Source organism: Hemitrygon akajei, chromosome 20, assembly GCF_048418815.1.
Source record: "Hemitrygon akajei chromosome 20, sHemAka1.3, whole genome shotgun sequence".
In the NCBI taxonomy this organism is placed as follows: Eukaryota; Metazoa; Chordata; class Chondrichthyes; order Myliobatiformes; family Dasyatidae; genus Hemitrygon; species Hemitrygon akajei.
In genome coordinates this window covers 59,367,330-59,393,336 of record NC_133143.1, presented here as the reverse complement: position 1 = coordinate 59,393,336, position 26,007 = coordinate 59,367,330, and the positions used below count along the sequence as shown (strand labels likewise).

Below are 26,007 nucleotides of genomic sequence, written 5' to 3'. Positions count from 1 at the left end.
TTACTGGCTAGATTACTTTCATATTCCATCCTTTCCTTCTTAATGACTTTTGTTAGTATTTAAAAGCTTCCTAATCCTCTAACTTCCCACTAATCTTTGCTCTATTATATGCCTTCTCTTTGGTTTTTATGTTGGCTTTGACTTCCCTTGTTGGCATGGTTATATCATCTTGCCTTTAGAATACTTCTTCCTCTTTGGGATGTATATATCCTGTGCCTTCTGAATTGATTCCAGAAATTCCAGCCATCACCCTTCAGGTGTACTTTTCCAAACAATTCTGGCCAACTCCTCTCTGGTGCCTCTGTAATTCACTTTAGTCCACTGTAACACTGATACATCTGACTTTAGCTTCTCCTTCTCAACTTCAGGGTTAATTTGATCATATTACGATCACTTCCCCCAAGTGTTCTTTTACCTTAACCTCCCTAAATCAATTCTGGTTCATTGCACAGCACCCAATCCAGAACAGCTGATCCCCTTGTGGGCTCAACCACAAGCTGCTCTGAAAAGCCATCTCATAGGCATTCTAGAAATTTCCCTTCTTGGAATCCCCCCACCAACCTGATTTTCCCCAAATCTACCTGCATATTGAAATCCCCTATGACTATTGTAACATTGCCCTTTTGGCATGCATTTTCTATCTCCCGTTGTAATTTGTAGACCACATTCTTACTACAGTTTGGGGGTCTATACACAATTTCTATCAGGGTCTTTTTACCCTTGCAGTTCTTTAGCTCTATCCACAACATTTCAACACCGTCTGACCTTATGTCACCGGATCAGTTGTTAATACAGCTATAATATAGGAGACAAATGCCATAAATTGATAAAGCAAAGAAGCCATCAAGTGTTAATGACTTAGAACAAATGGAACTCTGCGTAATTCATGGCAAGGAAAATATCCTGTCATTTGAGCAATGAAGCAAAGAAACCTTTACAAAATTTCAGTTGCTATTGCTTTGATCTATTTATCAACCCTCAGGCAACAAGTGAGGAGATACACCACTGGCCTGGAGTCTGAAATACTTGCCCTTCCAACTCATTGAAATCCAATTCACTTCATTCAGTGGCCACTTTATTGGGTACCTCCTCTACCTAATAAAGTGGCCACTGCATGCATGTTCGTAGCCTTCTGCTGCTAGAACCCCTTCAGCTCAGGGTGATATTGTTGCAGAAGATAAGATCATAAGACATGGGAAGAGAACTAGGCCCTTTGGTCCATCGAGTCTGCTCTGCCATTCAGTCAGGGCTGATTTATTATCCCCCTCAACCCCATTCTCCTGTCATCTCCCCATAACCTTTAACACCTTAATCAAGAACTTAAAAACCTTCATTTTAAATATACCCACTCATGTTATAAATGTCATAAATATGTTCATCCGTGGATCTCCACTCTATCTAAGCTTTTCAATATTTGATAGGTTTCAATGATACCCCCACCTCATTCTTATTAATTAATAGTATCCAATAATTAAAAGAGATGTATATATTCAACACCAACTTAATGTTCAAAATTGCTCATGCATTTTTAAATAAGACCATAAGACAAAGGAACAGGATTAGACCATTTAGTCCATTGAATCTGTTCTACCATTCCATTATGGCTGATTTATTAGCCCTCTCAACTCCATTCTCCCCATAACCTTTAACACCCTGACTAATTAAGAACCTATCAACCTCCACTTTAAATATCCCCGATGATTTGGCTTCCACAGTCATCTATGGCAACTTTTGAGAAGTTTATGAACAGATCACAAGAATTGCCCAATCTTTTTAAGAGTCTGAAACTCATTTGTAGAAAACAGCCCAGTAACTGTAGTAGAGTTCAGACTTAAATTTCTACATTTTCCAGTTGTGATAGAAAGTACTTTGACACTGATCTAATTCTTACAAATACTCTGACAAGAAAGATAAATTTCACAACATTTCAGGTTATGCTTTAAAATATTTAGTGTGATGGTGAAGTCTTTCAGTGGAATTTTCCTTCTGCTTATTGAGATAATTATTAAATTGTGATTAGTACTAAGCTCAGATAAGAAAAGTACAATCTCCATTGATTCCAGAAGTTTTCCGAAAGAAAGCTACTTTAATACAATAAAGCTAAATATTATAATTGAATATTACATTGTCTTGTTCTAAAAAGAACATTCTGAATCAAAGGATGTAAATTATTTAAAATGTTTCAGAAAATAGGTTCTTGGCTGATGGAAAAGTTCCATTCTGCCAAAGAACACAAAAAAAATCATATTATTAATATAAATAAGACCTTCATATCTAAAAATATTCCATTGTATGGCTTCATGGCCCTTGTGGGTTGAATAGTCATCTCAAACAATATTTCCAAGGTTTTCTATTTGGAGACAGTTTTCTATTTTAATTATGAGTTCTAGAATTCAAACACAATTTGCCAATTAATTTAAAAAGGTGAAGTCAAGTCATGAAACATTCAGATAGCAGTCAAGCCAATTAGTATCACAGGACATGCCAGTGTGAATCAGGGATAACAATCCGTGCATTGTTTCAGATTGAAAAGAAGGGCAGACCCTAAACTCAAATTTATATTCTCCAACATCACACAAATTAACAAACATCTAGTTTAGTTTTCATACTTAAGATTTTCAAGACTCAACTCATAAATCACAAAATATTAAAGTGAGAGTTAATTAAGAGCAAAATAAATGCTTTGATCATTGTGGCTCCTATTTCTTCAATGTATATGTGAATTACTTATCAGTGGACTGCTGAATTACCTCCAAATGTTGTAATAAGTATATTATGAACTACAACTATAAATCATAAAAATGCAGTTGCAAGATCTGTTCCTAATTCAACAAAAGATTATTTTGTATTTAATGTGCTAAAATAGTCCATTGGAACTTCAGCATACTTGTCTCCTCCAAGATGGGAAAATTCATGTTGTACACGTTGAAAGATCTGGGAATATTTGCAGCTAAGATTACTGCAGCTGGTTAATGAGAACTATACATTGTGGTAATAAATGGAGGGCTTTGAAGAAGAAATTCTGTTGAAAGCATTTTATACAAGCTGATCTTTAGCTGTCACCTATTCTGAGCATGTTCTTTGGTTAAAAAAATCTGCAGTGGAGAATAGTTAGAAAAAGGAAACAACAGCCATAATAGTAGCCCAAGAGTATTGAGGAAATAGAACACCTTAATAATAAGCAATTGAAAAGTATTACTGCATCATATCTGGGCCTATAAAAGTTATCTGTGCCAGTTTATCAATATTAAAATGGTGTTAGCAATCTCCCTAATAATGCACTGAAAAGCTCCAAAAAGCTTGCTATATTTGTTGATACCCACTTGAAAAGTTCACTTTCAGGCTCCCTTAGTAACGCCACCTGCAATAGAGTGCAGGCATTTACTAAAAGACTGAAGGAAGCACCTTCACAGGGGTCTTTAAAATACAAGAACCAATCTTCCACCTCCTGAGAAGGACTGAGACGTGAATTCATACATGCTCCAACGACTGGTGGGTGGTACAGCACAATCTACCCAGGGAGACACAGGGATCCCTGATACTGAAGAACAGTGTGTAAGGGGGGTGGGAGAGGGGCATCCTCTTTGTGCAATGTTGCCAGGAAGATGTCTGTCATGCTTGAACTTTAGGGAATCCTGACACACAACTGAATGCCCTGCCAGATCTGAATACTACCCCCACTATCCAGTCCAAGCTCTCATTGCTGCCATCCGGAAGAAGGTAGAGGAGCCCTGGGTACCACATGACTAGGTTCAGGAACAGTCATTATTATTCAACCTTTAGGCTCCTCAACCATCATTTATATTGGCAGTCACTTAACACTAAACTATTACACAATCTATGGACTCACTTTCAAGGACTCTATGATTTATGTTCCTAATATTATTTTTTTTATTATTATTATTATTAGATTGTTGTAATTATACAGTTTGTCTTCTTGTGCATATTGTTTTTTGTCCATCATTATGTCTATTTGTTGCTTTTCCTTGATTCTACAGTGTTTCATTATATCTACTGTGAATGCCTGTGAGAAAATAAATCTCAGGGTACATACATGTACTTTGAGCTTTGAACTTCACCCACACTAACAAACACATCCAAAGACTTCCCACCAAGGTAGGAGACGATTTCTGTTACACTGCGCAAGTGTAACAACGCAAGAGGAAAATGTCAAATGTGGCATACCTCAGCAGAGACAGCTTGAGGTTTCTACGAGTGAGGTGGACCTGAACTCTGATTTTTAGAGTGGTGCAGTCACCCATGAGCACGCATTTGAGGTTGTCCAGAATCTCAGATCTGAGGGGAAGTGTAGGGTGTGGAAGGATAGCCAGGCTTTGCTCCTTCAGGGCCCGTTTTGTGATAATGGCTCCCCATGCCATCTCTTTTGTCAGAAGTCCTATTCTAGTCTTTTTGTTCATCCATGGATCTAAATGTAACAACATCCATTTTTCCAGAGCTGTGCAGATAAATTTCAATCAGATATTTTACCATACTTTGTTTTTACTTTTAAAAGGCTGCTTGCTGAAGATATGTACTAGTAAATGTCTGCTGTCCTTAGGTACTTATATTACTGAGGGAGACTCATAGTGATTTTTATAAATGAATGTTAACAAATATTACTAGTTTTTGAAGTCTTTCAGCACTGAATTTCATGCTAAATTAGTTTTGGGAAAAAAAACCCTGTGATATTTTTAATTTTATTTAGAGATACAACAAAGTCACTAGGCCCTCTGGCCCAACAAGCTTCTGCCGCCCAATTACACCCTTGTGACCAATTAACCTACTAACCTGCATATCTTTGGAATAAGTGAAGAAATCAGAGAACCTGGAGGAAACCCACACGGTCATGGGGAAAACACACAAACCCCTTACTAGAAGCAGCAGAACCGAACTCGGGTTGTTGGCGTTGTAGCCTCTCAAAGTCCGACCCTATGTCACCGTTATGAGAAGGGGAAATGGACAAGGCCAGCCAAAAGGGCTCTGGTAGAGCTGTATAGGCCAATCCCCTGTACAGTGAATACAATGGATTAGAGAAACATTGACGAACTCCAACCGTACCATCGACTTTGGACGATGGAGACTATGCTCCATTAGGAGCCAAGAGCCCCAAGAAGAAGAAAGCTTGTCACATTAGCCACGTCGCTACCATGCCAGGCAATTTATTTAGTATGCCAATAATATAACTACATGGTAATTGCTGCCAACATCAACTCCAGCTTCGCAATGAATACTTAAGGATCCAACTATATTCAGGAGTAATATTGTTTCAAGGAGCTGAACTGTTGGTCATTATTTACAAAGCACAAACTGCCTAATTAGACAGAGGTGCCAGGTCTCCTCCCTGACTTGCAGTAGCCATAGCACAAGTGGCAGAGAACCTATCCTCAGCACCAAGACAACGAAATAATTTCTAATTGACTTCAGAAAGGCAAGTGGTCCCGAACAAGCCCCACTACTCATAAATGAGGTAGTGGAAAGGGTCTCCAGTTTCAAATTTTTGGGGATGAAAATCACCGAGGAGCTCTCTTAGTCCATCAACACAACCTTGATAGTAGGGAGGGGGGAATTGTAACATCATTAGAAACCCATCCCATCCGGGACACTGTCTGTTCAATCTCCTGCCCTCTGGAAACATCCTACATTAATTTAATATTATATATTCTCCCCTTTTTCTCATCAACCCTCCAAGATCCTTCTGCTCACCTACACAGTGGTCCATCTTCGCTAAGACAGGAAGACTGAGAAAACAGCTTCTTCCCAATGGCTGTTGTGCAGCAGAATAATGCTACAACCCAGCTTGCCGTACCACATGCTTTGTAAGTATCTGACTTGCATGGACTGGAGTAGCACTGCAGTCTTATTGTCTTGAGCAATGACAATCAAGTTCTATTCTATTCTAGAGAATTAGTCGTGGAGGTATGTAACATAGCAATAAAACCTTTGACCCACAGAGTTCACGCCAACTAACGACCAACATCCACACTAATCCTACACTGAACTAATCTTTTATATTCTCCCCAATTTCTCATCATCACCTCCAAAGATGCTTCTGCTCACCTACACAACGTTCCAGCAACCTGCACATCTTTGGAATGTGGGTGGAAACCAGCGCAATAGAAGGAGAGCCATGTGGTCAAACTCCACACAGAAGGGACCAGAGGTCAGGACTGAACCCAGTTAACTGGAACTGCAAGAAAATATTTTAGAGCAGGGGTCTCCAACCTGGGGTCCAAGGACCCCTTGCTTAATGGTATTGGTCCACGGCATTGAAAAAAACAAAGGTTGGGAACCCCTGTTTTAGAGAATAAAGTTTTACTTTAAAAGCAACCAAATGAAGTGCTTAAGTACCCGCAGAAAAACACAGTTGGTGTATATTACATTTATGACGTGAAACAGTATCACTGGACCATTTATGCAACTAAAATATCCAAAACTAACATACATGGACATGAGTTGTATTATTTGTTTGCCACACTATTCAGTCAATTAAGGAAGCGTCTCCCAGTTTACAATATCATTCAGAGCAATTATTAGTATAATCAAGTATTTGATAGTCTTCCCACTCTAACCAGCTGCCATAGCAACTAATGTTAGGGTGCATTAAAAGCAAAGTAAATCTTATTAAGGATAAGATGATTTTAGCAATAGTATTGTTTAATGGCACCAACCAACTAGATTGACTAATTCCCAAGTTGCTAGAGAACAGTTAACAAAATGGCAGTTGCTTACATTGAGCAGACACATTACCCTGGACCCAAATAGCATTGCACATGAATAATTTACAGACATTGAATGATTTTGTGATACAACCTTGCCTCACAAGGTTAATTGTACCTCAAAACTCGGGCAAGATTTGGTCCTATCAAGCTATTGCAATGTTCATCAGAAGACATGGCTACAGTGGAATCCTCACGTGCAAGTTAAAATATCCAGATTGATTTGAGCTGAAGTGGATTAGATAGTTAACTTGGCAGAGCATATCAATGCAGCTGAATACTTGCACTGACCAAGTCCCCCAATTTAATCTAAAGTTGCCACGATACTTCAGCTTCTGAGGGGAAAGTTCTCAACACTGTTCAAAACAAAAATGAAGTTATCAGTAGACTGTCATGACATTCTACAAATACATCAGGATCTACACCAAAAAAAAAACAAAACACAAACTCAGAGTCAGTTCTAAAACGCATGATTTACAGTGTTATAAGGCCAGTAAATTTGTGCTTTAATGTTGATAAAGAACATAACATTTTTGCTAGAATTGCATCTGGAAACCAGGAAGAGGCACCACCGATTCCAAAATGCTAATTACACATATACATGACTTTCCAGGTTCTCCAGAACAGCAGATACCCCTACATTTAATCTATTAACTATTGCAATATCTCAAATACATGAACCCACTGAGCATTACCAACAAACCCCAACTTCTAGAAATAAAAATCCTTCCCTCCATAAAGGAATTACTATCCGTGCCTTTGGAAAGAAATTGGTACCAAGTTGTTGCCAACAAATGGTGCTGTGCAGCTGAATGTACTCTTCAAAATATGTAAATACAGAATTATGATAAATTATGTAAATACAGAATTATGATAAATGAGCATCTTGTTCTGTAACAAAATCCAAGAGTATACACAATCCCTTTACACAATCAGTGACCCGATTAGAAACACCACTACAAAACAAGGCCCTAACATACTCCTTTTGTCTTCAGCTGCTCCTTTAAGTGATCCAAGGTTCTTGCTTTCACGATAGTTGGTGCACACCCTATCTCTCTGGTCTCAAAGCCAAGGAACAGAATTTCTACATGACCTGGAATAGATCTCAAAACCAATGAGCAGAATCCCTATCTGATCTGGAATGGATCCCCTGGTTAATCTGTTTCTCAACTTCCAAGTTTTCATAGATAAACTATTTCTTTGAAACAGTCCCCTGTGATAGTAATGTAGAAGATTTAAGTATGACAGTATACACATTTCTATTGAGATAACATATTTGCCATAATAAATACATACAATGCCCCACTTCAATATGTTGTCTTGCATGACTAACTTCATTAGTCTTGATCACCTTTTGGTCTTTGCTGTTTCTGTTGCAAGTGTTATATCGGTACTTTACCTCTAAATGTACTTGTTCACAATTAGTGGCATATCAAATAAAGATGGTATGAGGCATTTATCAATTATAAGCTCAATTTATTTTGTAATTTATGAAGAAAACAGTATCATCCACAGTTTATGGATGAACTTTCAAGGTGTGTGTTGTATATAAAAGACATAAACATGACTTGGAAACCAAGTCAATTCAAGCCTTTCAATATTTGATGTTTCGATGACATCTTTCTCATTCTTCTAAACTCAAGCAAGTACAGGCTGATAGGCTAATGCTTTCATTCCAGGATCATACTTCTGAAGCTCCTCTGTACCCTCTCCAGAGCCAAAACGACACAGAGGTGAGGCTGGAGTCAGGGCTTTACATTTTCGCGGTTGGTAGGGTCACCTGTTGCAAATAAGTCAAAGGGAAGAGGCCAGACAAAGAGCTCCTCCAGATCCTTTTGTCCAGCTCAGGGCTAACAATCTGGACTAGTTAAACAAAGCTGTGATGGAAAGTGAAGAGTCCTCCTACATCTGAGTGTGACGGCCATTCCCGAGTCTCCACTTGGGATCTGCATGACTGCCAGCAGCGAAAGCAGAGAGGAAGCCACTGAACACCTACACTGGGGGAATTCCAGGACCAGAGGTACACCCTCAGGATAGGAGGAGGCCCGTTAGAACAGAGATGAGAAGGTGAATCCTGAACCCCCACCAGAGGTGGAGGCCTTGGCACCTGATTGATAAATGAGGAGAGGCAACACATACATTGTAGTTAATAAGGTGTTTAAGATACAGGGAAAATAAGAGATTGAATGAAGTATTAGGAAGCTAGGCCTCTTAAAATGGCTAAGTCATGGTCCTTAGGTGAAAAGTGCCGGGTATTACTGAGCAAGAACTCAGAAAATCATTCAAAACCTCCTTGGCTGTAGGCAAAGTACTGGCAGACTGGAGCATTGCTTAAAAAGGGATAAGCAGCAATTTGTTGCCACTTAGCCTCAGACCAACAGGAAGACTTTGACAAATATTTGAAGAACAGTATAAATCTTAATTTAAAACTACAAAAATTAATCAGTGACAAGATGTAGTGAAAATCCTCAGGTATTTTTGTATCAATTCCACTTCTAGTGGTATCAACATTTCAAATAAAATTGCAGGTGTTTGCTGCAAACTGGTATAACAGTTATCACATAGATTATCACAGGAGGAAGCAGATACCCAAGCCTTCTTCCATGCAACAGATGCATCCTGATCTGGCTATGAAGCAATAATAGTCAAGATACAGATGGCTTCCTCTTATGCCTGTCTTTCACCAAAATTCACTCTCAAATGCAAGCGGAAACTATGGCATGAACGTATGGATACGAGAAAAGATGGGGGACATATTTCTGATACTTCATTGTAATATTTGTGCATCTCCTCCAACTTAAGGGTGACATCATCATGTCCTTGGAGGAGGGGTATAGATAGGATAAACGCTGGAAGGCTTTTTCCACTGAGTTTGAGTGAGACTAGAAATAGAGGTCATGGGTTAAGGGTGAAAGGTGAAATGTTTAAGGGGAACTTCTTCACTCAGAGTGGTGAGAGTGTGAAATGATCTACCAGCAGAAGTGATGGACGCAGGTTTGCTTTCAACATTCATGAGAAATTTAGATAAGTACATGGGAGGGAGAGATATGGAGAGTTATGGTCCGGGAGCAGATGAATGGGACTAGGCAGATTAATAGTTGGCACAAACTAGATGGGCTGAAGGGCCTGTTTCTGTGCTGTAGAGTTCTATGACTCTATCAGTGGAAAGCCATTATTAGCCTCAAATTTGTTGCAACAGAATACAGAAACACTCCACAGCTCAAGAAAAACCCCCAAGTCATTTCCTGTATTATCAATAGCTCCAGAAGTTATAAAAATGAATTGAAGAGTTAACGATTTAAAACTGGTTTTGAGCCAGTCAGTAGTTCAAATCTGGAGGCAGTGCATTGAGAACTCTGTTGTAAACCCACCTCCCTTTGGGCAAGGATGAAGAGAAACAGTGAAAGAAAGAAAGTCTTGTCATTGATTTGGTAAGCACTTGCGTCCAAAATTATTGTCGTCCAAATTAGCAAGAACATAACATACAAAAAAATGCTCAGTTGACTATTTAGTAACAGATATATACAAAGCCCTCACAGTTTACAAACCTACCACAAGCCAATGCCAAATTATTAAATGGTCACTGACCAAGATTATGGCAACCACATCCTGACAATTTCATCTTTTATATTCAGCTAAAATACTTAGAACTGAATTGCGTCTCTTGTATTTAAATGGAAAATTAGGTACAAAATGAAGGAGCTGAGAAGAGGGGAAAAGACTGAAATGAAAAAGAAAGATTAAATAGACAATTTTATGTGTATTAATTACATTGACCAGAAAGGTTACCTTTAAAAATCTCCTAAATAATTTGTAGTCAGAAAAAATGAGAAGCTACAGTAGTATCACTGAACAAGGATCCATCACTGGCCCACAACAGTTGCATAGTTTAAAAGTTATGATAGTTGTTATTGCCAAACATGGTCCAGTCAAAGATTTAAATGAAAAATGAAATGTGCAAAAGCACATCTGAGAAAATCACAAGGGGATCTTGTTTGCCATTTTCTTGCAGATTCAGAGCAATGGAAACATTCCAGTAACGCAACTAATGGTGACATACAAGTAATCTCTTCCACTTTACTAATGCCTGTGCACTAGACAACAGATCTGCATTGCACAGGCATTTTCTTCAGGAAAATCTGGTGACAGGTTTATACTTGTGACACCACAAAGATTGATGAATCACAATATGGAAAAAAAAATCAACATGACATGTTGTCTCCAGTTCAAATTTCATTAAATTCAGTTTTAATACTCTGCAGAATTTTACAACGGAAAGAATAGTCTAACCTTTTTCAATTAGCAAAAATCTCAATTCATTTGTTGCAAGTTTGTTTACGACATTGCTTCCCACAAGAAAAGTCTTAAAAGTATGCCATATAGAATGAATCCATTAACGAGAGTCTACATAAAACTTAAAAGCTGTAATTGATTATAAAAATGCATACAAGTTTCCAAAAATGTTTGAAATTATGCTCCACAGACCAAATTTCAACTTTAGGCTAGGACCTAAACTCGACGCAAGAGTGGAAAACGGAAAGGCCACAAATCCTGAATAAAGAATTGAAAAGCATTGGACATGAGTAACCATGGTGCTGTCTGTGCTCCCAACAAGTGCAAGGCATAAATCATTCACTAGAGCCAACTGCTTAATTAGTTCAGGAGGTTGTTAGGTAATTGACAAGTTTCATGGAGAGATTCAACCCAAAGCCAGCAAGTCTAAAGTTGCTGTACTTTACTCTTCGTCCATTTGACTCCTGACTGCTCATCTCAACCTGCAACTAAGGTCGGTGTAGGGCACTCCAAAATATTCCCCAGGGGACCAAAAATTGATAGGTCAAGTCAGATTCTGTAATGTTGACCAGAAACTTAGGAAAGTTCCATCTGAAAAACACAGCATTCAAAACACTTTACGGTAATTCTGCAGCTGTGAACTCTTCTGGATTTCTTCCAGATTTTTTTTCTCTCTGAATGCTTTCTTTGAACAGACTTTTGCAACTTTTCCAGCACATTCTGAAACATAGCGTTTCTTCAGCAAAATTATTTGCATCCATTAGCTATTGTCTAATACCTCCAAAACAGCCTCAATCAAAGCAGCAATCGGTAATTAAAAAAAGTAAACAAAAACACTTTAGTCAGTACGGTCGCATGGCACAGTGCCCTGCACCACATCCAAAAATATGACCTCACAGTGCAAAAAAACAAAATCACATATCAAATGGAGGTGTTTTGTGGGCGGTTGAACCAAGGAAGAGGGCTGTGACAGCAGCACGAACGGTCCAAGATATTTTCAATAGCTTTAGAACTCCTAATAACTGTACATTTCAACAGCTACAGCATTTTGTTTATCCTCCCTCAAAACCAGAATCAACCCCCTCAGGCACAACCCCCACAAGCGCAACCTCCCACCAGCACAGTTAATATCATCCTCCACACCTCACTCCTCCTTTCCACAAAACCACTGACGCTTTTTCTTCTTTTAAAAAAAAAAGACATTTCACCCAATAACAAAGTTATTTGTTCCACTACATGCCAACTTGTTTATTTTTCAGCTAGGTATGAACAGCCAGAGACAGAATCTAATGCTTGTGGAAAACAAAATTAAATTACCTTAATGGATGAAAGACCATTTCCACCATTACGTGGAAATTATAACCAAGAGGATATATTTCTAAATATAAATGAACATCAAAAACCAACAGACTAAAGTATGTTCAATAAAGACACCAACTATTTAATTATTTATTGAGATACAGCACAGCCCAGCAAACCCACAATTTTATCCTAGCCTGATCACAGGACAATTTACAATGACCAATCAACCTACCAAATGGCATGTCTTTGGACCATGGGAAGAAATAGGAGCACCCAGAGGAAACCCACATGGTCACAGGGAGAAGATACAAACTCTTTAAGGGCAGCGGCGGGATTTGAACCCGGGTTACCTGCACTGTAAAGCGTTGTGCTAACCACTACATCACTATGCAGCCCATCGTATAGACTTTTCACTGTAAATAAAGTAAATGAATGTAGACATTTCATAAAGTATAATCAAAGAATTTAACACTTATAGCAGAAGTCCAATGGGAACGCAATGCAGATAATTGGTCTGTTCGAATCTTTAAGAACCAAGTAGCTAAGTTTTCTTTTTGAAAAATAGGGCATCTTTAAAAATATCAACATCCTAGTTTAGACCATGTGCCTGCTGAAGAGAGTTAGACATCAGAAGACCACCAGTTACAACATATCTGAGAATTCCTCTGAACCTTTTTTTTGTCATCAAACCATCTCTGTTGAGCATGGTGAATCATAATCAGATTGTCACTGACTTAACCTCATGAAATGTGCTGTTTTGTGGCAGTTGTACAGTGCAGGCACAACAATTTTCTACAAACTACAATAAAAAATAATCTGTGCAGACTATGGTACTAGGTTTTAATAGTTGGGTTAATCTGGCATCAAATCAAAACATCCCCAACACAAGTTACTTGGTTAGAAAATATGAAATGGGCTCTTAAATTAGCAAACTGTGTTTAAATATACTGTATTAAACATAGATTATTTTGCTTCTTAAAATCTTGGAATTATGCAGCTGCAAAAAATGCATCAAGTTTTTCACTAAAACTAGCTTCTAGATCCAATCATCAAAAAAATCAAATGCAAGATTAGGAAACTGGACTAACAATAGAAAATGTAGGAGAAACACAAGTGATAAAATAATCTGAATCTATATCTAATCACTCAGCAGGTCAGTCAGCATCTGTGGAAAGAAAATACATTGTCCATGCTTCAGAGTGAAGATCCTGCTGCTGTATGTAAGGAGTTTGCACGTTCTCCCTGCAACCACATTGGTTTCCTCTGGGTACTTTGGTTTCCTCTCACAGTCCAAAGACGTTACATTTGGAAGATTAATTGGTCATTGTATATTGTCCTGTGATTAGGCTAGGATTATATCAGTGGTTGTTGGGTGACGTGGCTCAAAGGGTTAATGTGCCAATTCTGCACAGTACCTCAATAAATAAACAAGGTAATAACCCAACTGGTCAACCGCCCAACCGGTCAACCAGTGGACCAATCAAGGGTTCTCAGTCAAAAGCAGTTATTGTTTTCATTCCAAAGGTCAAGCAACGTGTGGATATTTCTAGCATTATTGTTTCAGAGTTAAACATCTGCCAGCTGTTTGACTTTAAGGATTAGAAGGCTACGAGTTACACACCACAACCTTAAAAGAAAAAGTGAACCATAACAAGGTTGGAGGTAAAAATGGCGTTGATCTAGGGTTGCAAAAGCCCGCATGAAGTTCATTCAATAACACTGGCACCAACCAGGTTGTGACACACAAATGCATTTCATGGCGCAAAGGCAACTCGTCCTCCAAACACAATTGAAAGACATAAAAATGACTCAAGGGATCTTCATTCCCACAATTTCAAATCATTAAAGAGTTGTATCCAACTCAAGGCCATCAATGAAGATCATTACTATATTTGCGCTATGGCAAAGCCACAGATATAATGTGATCAAAGCAAATGCAGTAACGTTCAATGGTTAGTTCCTGCAGAATCTCAGAAAAAAGACAATTTTCACTCTACCTTCCCGTCACTCACATTCAACATGCCCTTGAATGCAGAAATCTGCCCTGGAATCCGCATTTAGCCAAGCAACATACAAGAGCTTAAATTTCACGTACCGCCTACATTTTAGCAGGGATCACACATTTTGCAAATGTATTTGTTGCTGATTAAAGATTATGGTTATCAACACAAGCCAAGAAAATAAAAGTGATAAATTTCTTCACACCAATTCTTCTAAAATGCTTTTCATCCTCAAATGTTCTAATTCAAAAGCTCACTCCAATAAACCAAAAACCTTTCATTATATGTGCTTAGCAAATATCAAAGAAAGCAAACAAGTTCTTGTTTAATGAAGATTGCTACATTATATTAATCAATACTGTTTACCTTTTCAGTGATCACCCAACCATTGGGTATGACCAAATAATAGCAACATGATGTCTCAGTTACACATTCTCACATGTGCATTCAGCTGACTGCTCTGTATTGGTAAATAACTGCAGCAATCTATGTGGACTTGATTTCAAAATTAGATTGGGATACCAGAAAACATCTTGTGCACAATTCTAACCTTAGTTACACAAAGAAGGGGAGAGGGAACATCCAGAGCACCAAGTACAAGATATTGGTCAGGCCACACTTGAAATACTGTATGTAGTTCGGGCCATCACACTATAGAAATACTGGAAGGAGTGCAGAAGAGAGTTACCAGGATGATGCCTGTAATAAAAGGCTTTAATTACAAGGAGAGATTGGATGCGCTGGACACAAGGGATTCTGCAGTTGCTGGAAATCTTGAGGAACACACACTAAATGCTGGAGAACTCAGCAGGACAGGAAACATCACTGGAGGGAAGTAAGCTGTTGACATTTCGAGACCCTTCACCAATTCCTCAACTAATAAAGTCAAGCATGCCATATTCCTTCTTTACCGCCCTATCAACCTGTGTCGGCACTTACAGGGAGTTATGGACTTGGACCCCAAGATCCCTCTGTACATGAATACTCTTAAGGCTCCCGTTATAAACTGTGTACTGTCCCTTTACATTTGATCTCCCCAAGTACAACACTTCATACTTAGAAAGTAAAAAATAAACATCTGCCATTTCTCTGCCCATATCTGCAACTGATCTATATCCTGTTGTATTCTTTAGTAAACTTTGACACTATCCAGAACAGCAACAATCTTTGTATCATCTGCAAACTTAATAACCCACCCATTCACAATTTCCTTCAAGTTATTTTTATATATAACAAACAGCAGAGGTCACAGTGCAGACCCCTGTAGAACACAACTAGTCACAGAACTTCAGCCAAAATGAATCCCACTAATCACTATTCTCCATCTCCTATGGGCAGGCCAATTCTGAATCCAAACAGCCAAGTCACCTTTGATCCCATTCATCTCAAACTTCTAGATGAACCAACTACGAGGGACTTTGCCTTACTATAAACTTCCATCACCTGGAATAAAACATGACCTTCCCCACACAACGTTATGCCGGCAGCCCTTAATAGGACCATGGTTTTCCAAATGTTCATTAATCCCATCCCAAAGATTCCTCTCCAAAAGCTTCTGGCACGAGTCTCACTGGTCTAGTGTCCAGAATTATCTCTACACCTCTTTTTGAACAACGTAACAACATTAGCTATGGTCAGTCCTCTCAGATTTCACCTGTGCTGGAGGACACAAAGGTCTTGGTCAAGACCTCAGCAATCACATCTATTGCCCTCCTTAATAACCTGAGGTCCACCCCATCAGGCCCCTGTGGACCTCTCCACTTTAACATTTAAAAGACCGAACAGTACCTCGTTCTTTATCTCAAAATGCCCTCGCATATTAGCACAGTCCATACTAATCTATCTCAGCATCTTCCACGTTCTTCTCCTTGGTCAACACCAATGTAAAGCAGTCACTTAGGACAATCCCCACTCCCTAGTTATCCTCTTGCCCTTGATGTATCGAATGGCTTCGAATTATCTTTAAGAAAATGTAAACCATTTATTGTTTTTCTTATGTTTTTGACTATTTTGAAGGAAAAACCACAAGTGTCAATTCATATTTTAACATCCTATTTTGAGCATAACCAAATAAATATCAACATTTACAAACCACAGGTTTGTAAATGAATGTCCTTTTATTGACCTTTTATCCAAATATTAAAAACTATAACAATAATTTTGATAGAAACATTAATATTTGATTTAGTATTAACTGCTATGAAATGGCCATTAATAAGCTATAAGCTTAATTAAATTTACCAATTGTGCCAGCACTAATGATCTTAAACACTATGGTTTACAAGACAAATATGTACCTGTGCACAACTCAAACTGCATTTTCCTAGCTAAATACTTGATCATAAAAGCATTCAAATTGAATAGAAGAATTTGTAATCATCATCTTGTTCTTTTTTTATGTTGACTAAGAGTTATTTAATCTGGTCAATTAAAGAAAACTACATGTAATTACGTACCTATATGGCTGGCTGGGATTGGAAGAGGCATTAGCAGATGTTTTCCTTTTATCCCATGCCAAAAAATCAATTCTATTATTCTGTCAGATGCATTGCTTTTTGATCCCTCGCTTTTAATGATGTAATGTTTTTGAATTAAATACAAAGAAAAAAAGTAGACATATAAACAAAGTGTATTTAACTCAGTCTAGTTCATTGATAAATTGACTGAAGATTTGCATTCTTTCAATAGTATTTGAGGTTATACGTTCAAAGTCTATTTAAAGGAAACATCAAAAGAATATTTAAAGAATAATTAATTATTCAAAAATCTCAAATTAATTAGTCCTTTTTACTGTACATAATTATGATAACCCTTTAAGCTATAAATCTGTGTACCAACTCACCACACTTGGAACCCCATGGTGACATGGAATTATACTAGCTATTGTGGAAATCTTAGAAACAACACAGAAGGAAGACATTTGACCTGTCATGATGACTGTCCTCGCTATTTTTCCTCCAGAGGATGAGCACGTAAATCAACTTAATCTACTTTTTAATCATAGCCCTACAAATTTGTCATTTTCCATTACATGCCCAACCCACATTTCAAAATTATTAATGGAATCCTCAACACAGCACTCCAAATCCATAAGACCATAACACAAAGAAGCAGAATTAGGCCATCTAGCCCACCAAGTGTGCTCTGACATCCCATAATGTCTGATTTATTATCTCTCTCAACCCCATTCTCCTGTTCTCTCCACCTAACCTTTAACTCCCTTACTAATCAAGAACCTATCAACTACCACTTAAGGATACCCAATGACTTGGCCTCTAGCAAAAAATCTTCAGACTCCTCACTCTCCAGCTAAAGAAATTCCTCCTCATCTCTGTTCTAAAGAAATGGCTGTGTATTCTGAGGCTGTGCCCTATTGTTCTAGACTCCCCCACTATAAGAAACATCCTCTCCATGTCCACTCTATCTAGGCCTTTTAATATTTGAAAGGTTTCAATGAGATTCATCCCATATTCTTCAAAACTCCAGCAAGTAACATTCATTTAGAGAGGACTAGAATAAAAACATGGAATATAGAACATACAATAAGTCCAGAGCCATCAAAAGCTTCTCATTCATTAACCCTTTAAACAGCATTCATCATCAGGGACACTCACCACCTGGGTCATGCTCTCTTCTCGCTGCTGCCATCAGGAAGGTGGTACAGGAGCCTCAGGACTCACATCACCAGGCTCAGGAACAGTTATTACACTTCAACCAACAGACTCTTGATCCAGCAGGGATAACTTCATTCAACTTCACTAGCCCCATCACTGAACTGTTCCCACAAGTCGTGCACTCATTTTCAAGGATTCTTCGTCTCATGCTCTAGATATTTATTATTTATTTATTATTGCCTTTTTTTTTCTCCTTTGTACTTACACAGCTTATTACCTTTTGCACATTGGTTGTATGTCTGCCCTGTTGGGTGCTGTCTTTCAACAATTCTATGATGGTCTTTGGATTTGCTGGAATACCCACAAGAAAATAAACCACAGGGTTGTATATGGTGGCATATATGCACTTTGATAATAAATTTACTTTGAACTTTAATCCTGACATGAACTGAGGGAAAAGCTATCTCAAGTCCTTTGTAAATGGATTTTAAACTTAAGACCACTGTAGTCGGTCCATGTATGAAAAGGAACATTATTCTCAATCCAAACTTTAAAAACATTCATTCAAAATTCACCCTTTTCTTTCCCAGGGGAAAGCAAATTTAACTCACCCAGATTTTCTTGTCTCATCAGTCAGATTTGAAAAGGCACGTAGAGGGAGAGAGTATTAATGCAGATAACCCTTAATGTCCTGATTAAATCTTGAATCAATAAAGATTTGCCACCTACAGTATCTCTGAGTTAGGGGTTGGTAGCATGGCAAGTTAAAAAGGAAAGCCAAGATTCCAACAGGGTTCATCCTGACCACAAGATATAGTAGCAGAATTAAGCCATTTGGCTCATTGAGTCTGCTCCGCCATCCATCATGGCTGATTTATTTCCCCTCATAATTCCATTTTTCTACCCTCTCCCTGTAACTTTTTCACACCCTGACTAATCAAAAACCTATCAACCTTTAAATATACCCATGAGTTGGCCTCCACAGGCCTATGTGCCAATGAGTTCCACAGATTTTCTGACTAAAGAAATTCATCTTCACCTCTGCAGGTTCAGTCTGTAAACGTTTATACCAATTTTCCTTCCATATTCCTCTCTCCAGAACATTTCCTTCCACCCTACCACAAAATGTCACTGTACACTCAGTGTCACTTTACTAGATACACCTGTACACTTGCTCACTAATGCACACATCCAATCAGCCAATCATATGACAGCAACTCAATGCACAAAAGCATGCCAACATGGTCAAGAGGTTTGGTTGTCGTTTAGACCAAACATCAAAAAAGGGGGAAGAAATGTTCTCCAAGTGATTTTGACTGTGGAATTATCATTGGTGCCAGACAGGATAGTCTGTCCATCTCAGAAACTGCTGATCCCCTGGGATTTTCATGCAGAGTTTGCAGAGAATGGTGCCAGAAACAAAAGACATCCAGAGAGCAGCAGTTCTGTGGGAGAACTTGGCTTGTTAATGACAGGTCAGAGGAGAATGGCCAGACTAGTTCAAACTGATAGCAACTCCCAGGCAAACCTTGAAGTGGATAAGCTACAGCATCAGAAGGCCACTAACGTGCTCTCAGTGGCCACTCTCAGGTGGTGGATGCACCTGATAAAGTGGCTACTGAGTGCATATTTTATAGGTGCCTGCTTAACTTTATGTTATGGATATAGTTTAATGATCACTTTTGTGCATATATTTCAATAAAAGGCAGAATACACACAATGCAAAACAATGTTACAGCATTGGCTGACTGGAAACAAAACGAATGGTAAAAGCCTTTGTCCTCACATGGAGTCTGTGCCATGCACCTGAGAATGCTTTCATCATGGTTCCTTCAGATAATTATCATACAGGTCAACACACAAAGAAACTACAAGAATAATAAAGGTGTTCAACCCATATGTCTAAAAGAGAAATGAGGAAATGGCAATTGGCATACCAAGTGGCTCTTTCTATTGTTTTACCTTATTCAAGCTCAGATGTTCCCAACCTGGGGTCCACAGGCCCCTTGCTTAATGGCATTGGTCCATGGCACAGGAAAGGTTGGGAACCTCTTGTCGAGCTCAATGTTCTGCATAATGATTTGATTCTTGGCCTCATAATCTACCTCGTCAAGATTTTGCACTGTATTGTTTACCTGCAACCATGTGTTGCTGAGGTTTTTCATGCAATTCTGCATTGTTACTGTTTCACCTTGTTCTAGGTCAATGCAAATCATTTGAACTGTATGAGTAGTAGGCAAGACACACTTTTCACTGTATCTTTGTACATGTGACAATAATAAACTAATTTGGGATGTCACCTAAAACTTTGATAAACTTCTATAGAAGTGTGGTGCAGAGTATATTGACTGATTGTATCACAGCCTGGTATGGAAACACCAATGCACTTGAATGGAAATTCCTACAATAAGTAGTGGACAAAGCCCAGCACGTAATGAGTAAAGCCCTCCCCACCACTGGGCACATCTACATGGAGCACTGTCTCAGGAAAGCAGCATCCATCGTCAGGGATCCCCCACCACCCAGTTCATGCTCTCTTCTCACTGCTGCTGTCAGAAAGAAGGTACAAACCTCAGGAGGCACACCACCAGATTCAGGAACAGTTATTACCCCCCAACCATCGGGCTCTTGAACCAGAGGGATAACTTCACTCACCCCAACATTGAACTGTTCCCACAGCGTATGGGCATACTTTCAAGGACTTTCCATCTCATGTTCTTGATATCTATTATTTTGTTTTTCTTTTCTTTTTGTATTTGCACAGTTTGAAGTCTTTTACACATTGGTTGACTGTCTCTTTGTGTGCAGCTTTTTTCTTTGATTCTATTGTGTTTCTTTGCACTTACTGTGAATGTCTGCAAGAAAACAAATCTTGGGGTTGTAGGTGGCGACATACATGTACTTTGATAATATATTTACTTTGAAACTTTGAATACCAATGGACTGTTAGCTTGGAAGGAAAATTCTCAGAAGAAAGGCACAGCTCCAGTTATCACTACAATAAAGAGAAATTTAGCTACCCATGTCCATTAATGGTGCAAATGAAATCCAAGTCCTTCAGATTTTAATCTACCATATACACATCCAATTAGTCACTCAAACTGGAGCCCAATAATAATGAAATATTGAAGGTGCTCACAATCATATCAATATTTAGATCAGTATTTCAAGCTGTTTTGCTGCATAATTGAATCAGAAGTTGTTCAATTAAGAATTAGCTCTAAATTGAAATTATATATGCTACGTCCAACAGATTTCAGGACAATAAGAATAAATCCGATTCTGATGTGCCACAACAAAGGCAGATTAACTCATTGAGATTTTACATTGAATGGGCAGCACACTATATTAGAGGATAACAAATAAACAAGATTTTACATAGAAGGGTCTATGGTAGACAGACGTCTTGATGCAAGGAGGCGGGAACCAAAGACCCATACAAGAGATAGTGGGTGGTGGGTTGGAAAAATAATAATCCCCAAAAGGACAGATGTTGTTGAACAGCGCAGTGAGCAGGCATGATGCCGGCTTAACAGTAATTAGAAGCAATTAAATTGATGTGAGAAACTCTTGTGTTAGTTCACAATTTTTAACTGATAAACTTTAAAGACACATTTTTATTAGAGAAAGATCACCTAGAGAATTTATTAGAACAATGTTGTCAAAAGTGCAGTTGACCATGAGAAGCAAAAAAAAAGTGTTACGTGTAGTGATTGCTTAAATCCGAGAAAGATTCTTGGATTGAAATTGCTGTCAATTTCTGTTACATCACATCTAGCTGACCACATTCAAGAGAAGACCGAGCTGTATCACTAATGAATGAAGCTATCACAGCAACTGTTTGTGCAGTACAGAATGATGTTATCTACTACTGCTGTTGCCTTTCAGAGGTACACAAAGATCTATAAATACACACCCAAAATCTATTAATGTAAATAGGAGAGGAAGCGTTGTTCAAATAGAAACGTATTCCATGTCTTGTAAGCATTTTTACAAGGAAATAAAATGAAGAGAATGAATCAAAAAGAGAAGTACCGATCCACAGACTACTCAACACCTATTAACGTTGCTTTTAACTAACATATTTTTGTCTTTTACCTTCATGTTTATTTTTATTTTCATGGTTGCACTTTATCCCATTGTAACGCACTTTGAACTCTATCGTCTGTATGAAAAGTGCTCTATAAATAAGTTTATTTACCATCCTCGGAAAAAAAAATTGGCAGCACAATAATATGCAAGAATGTGAATCAAAACAGTAATGCGACTTACAGAGCGCTTACCACCCCTTCGCCCTCCGCAGCCCCCCGCCCACTCCGCACAGGTATTGCATGTGGGTGGACAGAAAACCTGAAGGGACCGGCAGGCACTGAATGAAAAGGGCACGCACGGGTGGAAGGTGGGTGTGCAGCGGACATAAGTGGGCAGGAGGGGGGGGGGGAAATCTAATGAATATGTCACTGTGCAGATAGGTAGGTGGATAGTGCGAAGAGGTGGGCAGAGGTGACCAGCAGATACCACCGGAGGGGAAATGTGGCAGACAGGTGGGTGTCCGGTTTAGCAGACACAAGAGTTCCCGCTCACTCACTCTCACCTACCCAGTCTCCATTGGCGCGGATCCAATCGGTGAGGCTGCCGTCAAGGTAAGCGGTCATCCAGGCGGCTATGCTGTCGACCAGCGACGCCATGTCCCTCCTCTTGATGCTCTCCACACACAAGGTGCCCCCGAACACGAAGAAAGCCACCACTCGGCCCCAGTTGACCCCGTCGCGGAATAGCTCCTCGGCCACCGCCTCGAAGCGGCGGCGGGCGGTGTCGGGCTCGAAGCGCATCTGCAGCGCAATGTCAGCGAACTCCTGCTGGTACTGGCGCTCGAAGCTGTCGCCCACCTCCCGCAGGACGCGGTGCGCCTTCTCGGCGGCGGCAGCGTGAGCGGGAGAGCGAAGGGACCCGCTGCGCACGGTCTGGCTGCCGTCGGCGGTGTCCGGCGGTTCCTCCCACACGTAGCCATGCCGGGATAGCCGGTAGTACAGGTAGTGGCACACCAGGTCTCGGCTGCTGTATGACATTTTTCGGTCTGGGAAAAAGGGTCCGGGGTGGAGAGGCGCCGCTGCCGATCAAAATCCAATATACAAAATCGGAATTCAGAACCAACCACTGCACATCCTCGGAAAACACCTTTCAGACCCCTCTCCTGCAAAGAGAGGTGTTTTCCCCAGACTCTGGGATATCAATCGGCTGTTCTCCGCCTCCTCAGACCTTATTTAAATGTGTTTGTATTCCCCCAAGCATGCTCTTCATCAACGAAGGGGGTTTCTTCAGTTTTTTTCCAAATAAACTCCGCTGTTGCTCCAACTGCTCCTGAAAGTGCTGGTTTTAATCCGCCTCCCTCCTTACCGCCAGGGGAAAGTTCCGCCCTCGGCTCGCCGCGAGTTGCTCTTTATATTTTTTTAAACTTTCTCAAACTGTGTCTGATCCTAACTTCGATTACAGCCTGAAGTTTTCCGATTGGGCAGAAGTGGCGGTGGAGAATTTCTGCGCCTTCCGCTGAAGGAAAGAGGAATTAACTTTTTCCTCTCTCTCCGTCTCTCGTTGAACCGGGGTTTTCCTGGCGGATTGTAACCGCACTGCTTCGCAAGGTTGCAGTGGACTAGAGTCCCCGGGCTGGGGAAGAATAGGCAGCGGCCAGCTGGGGCGCGGGGGCCGGAGTTAACACACACACACACACACACTTCTCGTCCCCTCGAAGTGATTACCAGGGCTACCGTTTGCAAAATGCCGCCAAATCCACAGAAGGGGACCTCGGGCTCTCCTCTCCCCTCCCCCCTGGTTTTCCGCTTCCTAGATACCCCCGTGCAAACGCTCGGACACACCGCCCTCCAAGGCGTTGCTAGGCGCTGCGCAAAGGAAAGGGGGATCCTGCAGACTGCAGTCACTTCCAAAGCTGGATCGCCATCGCTTCGCCCCGCTCAGCACCAGTCACCACTTTCTCTTATTTTCCTACCTCTTCATCTCATTTACTTCTCCAGAAGACACGCAATTTCCTGCACGTCACCGCGTTGTTCATTCAGTAAAAATCTTGATGAGAGAATGGGAGGCGCCAGTGCATGGCCGCCGCGACTCTATTGCTCGAGGCCGGCCAATCCAGTGAGGAACTTGTGACCCTCGGTAGTGGAGGTCCGCCGAGTATGGTAGAAGACGAGTGTGCCACTTACGAATCCTCCACTTAATTCGGCGGGCAGCAGAGTTTAAGGAAGTATGTGGACAAGCAGTTCACACACAACTCTTCATTCCAGGCACATTCGATGCAAGGGCGCTGTTCTAAAAGGAAATGTCCGGGGTGGTGGGTGGGAGGCATGAAATTTGTCAGTAAATTCTCTCAATTCAGGAAAAGAAAAGTTGACTTTTTCTCCTGGAAACAAGACGTCGTAAGGCTATCTGAATTAGTACCAAAATGTTCAAAGCAATCTGTATGTGTAAAGATTTAGCTCCGTTTCACCGGTTGTTATTGCCCGAAGTGTAATGCGGTTCCTAAAGTTTATTATCTGTGGGCGTGAACAGAATTGCCTTATTAAATTAACTGATTTCGTTAATATTAACGAATTGTGTGGTCCCCGACTGTCATCTGAACCCAGAGGGTTTCATTCTACAACTGTCATCAGCCTCTTATTTTGACATAGCATTCTTGCACAAGATCCGGATAATTTCTTTATTTTCGGGGGGATTTTCGTTAGCTTGGAGCGTGGTAGATCTTTGGAATTCGTTGCCGCAGACCAGGACTTTGGGTGTATTTAAAGCGGAGGTTGATAGGTTCTCGACTAGTGAGTGCGTCGAAGTTGACGGGGAGAAGACTGGGGCGGGATAGGGCCGAGAGGGGTGAAGGAGTGGCGGAGCAGACGCTCGATGGGCCGAATGGCCTAATTCCGCTCCAGTGTCTTATGGTTTTCTGAATTTCAGAGGAATAATGTCACACACAAGACTCGCTCATCAGCGGGAGAGGGAAATGCCGCAACCAAGTAAATCCAGGAACGACCTTTGACATTGTTTTTGTCCATCTCCAGTCTGGCAAGTGGACTGCACTTAAGGAGAAAACGATTAAGCGCAATGGACACAAGACATGAACGTAGCTGACAGTTTTATTTCGAGTCTGTATCTTGTTTAAAAATGCACCATGCTGTCGACAAAACCTTTGATTCTCTTGTCGCGATATTCTTGCCATTTTCTATTTTAAATGTTTGGTAACCGCGTTTGCCATGAAAATACGCAAGTGTAGTTGCTTCCTCTGTCGACTCGAGGTGCTCCAATCTTAAACGTCCTAAACTCAATTCCGATCCCAACTGTTCCCGAAATTACCTTTTCAATTGATTTCTAAAATAAGTTAAAATCGAGCGTATATAAAGCGGAATGCATGGGTTTTTTAAAAAAATAACTGAATTTTATCAGCATCCCTGCCCCGATCATTCCTTCCCCCTCGAAACTCATTTTGTTGATTTTGTTCCCTCTCGAAACCCTAAAGTTGTATGCTTTAGGGTAGGGGATGGAGATTCCTCTTCTTCAGGCAGGCTCCTGGGACTGAGAAGCCTTCCTTCCCACTTGGGTCCCTGCGGGTTACGATGTTGAACCCGGTGTGGGACCTGTGGGCTAGTATTCCGCAGGTGGAACGGGGGGAGGGGGGAGCTGCCATACGTAGACAGGAGCGCCCATGGGCTTCTGTCGAATGTGCATCCCGAGGTCGCCAGGATCATTCCGTGGACAGGATTTCTCACCGGTTTGTGAGAATATTACACATTTTCGTGAGGGCAGGAATTTAGCAAAAAGCGTAGAAAGCGCGATGATATGATGTAAGTTAACAATCGAAAGGCTAGCAATTAAGATTGGCATTAGCAGAAGATAGAAAAGCCCGCAAGCGTACCCCCCCCCCCCACCAGATTTAAGGAAAGCTTCGATCCCACTGTTATGACTATTGAATGGTTCCCTAGAGATAGCTTGGGATCTTGACGTCCCAGTCTACCTTGTTATGCGTCGCATCTTATTGTCGGTCTGTGCTTCACTATCCCTGTAACCGCAATGGGTTTATTCTTC

The 26,007-nt window shown here is 40.3% G+C and overlaps 1 protein-coding gene across 2 annotated transcripts in view; it reads right to left on the bottom strand.

The window, feature by feature from the left end:
- Window positions 1-24,473, bottom strand: part of bcl2b (BCL2 apoptosis regulator b) — a 153,803-nt gene extending 129,330 nt beyond the window's left edge. For both annotated transcript variants that reach the window (XM_073024388.1, XM_073024389.1), the window contains exon 1: window positions 22,524-24,473. In XM_073024388.1, coding sequence (XP_072880489.1) covers window positions 22,524-22,994 — 471 coding nt within the window. In that variant the 5' untranslated portion in view covers window positions 22,995-24,473. The remainder of the gene's footprint in view (window positions 1-22,523) is intronic.
- Window positions 24,474-26,007: the final 1,534 nt, after the last annotated feature.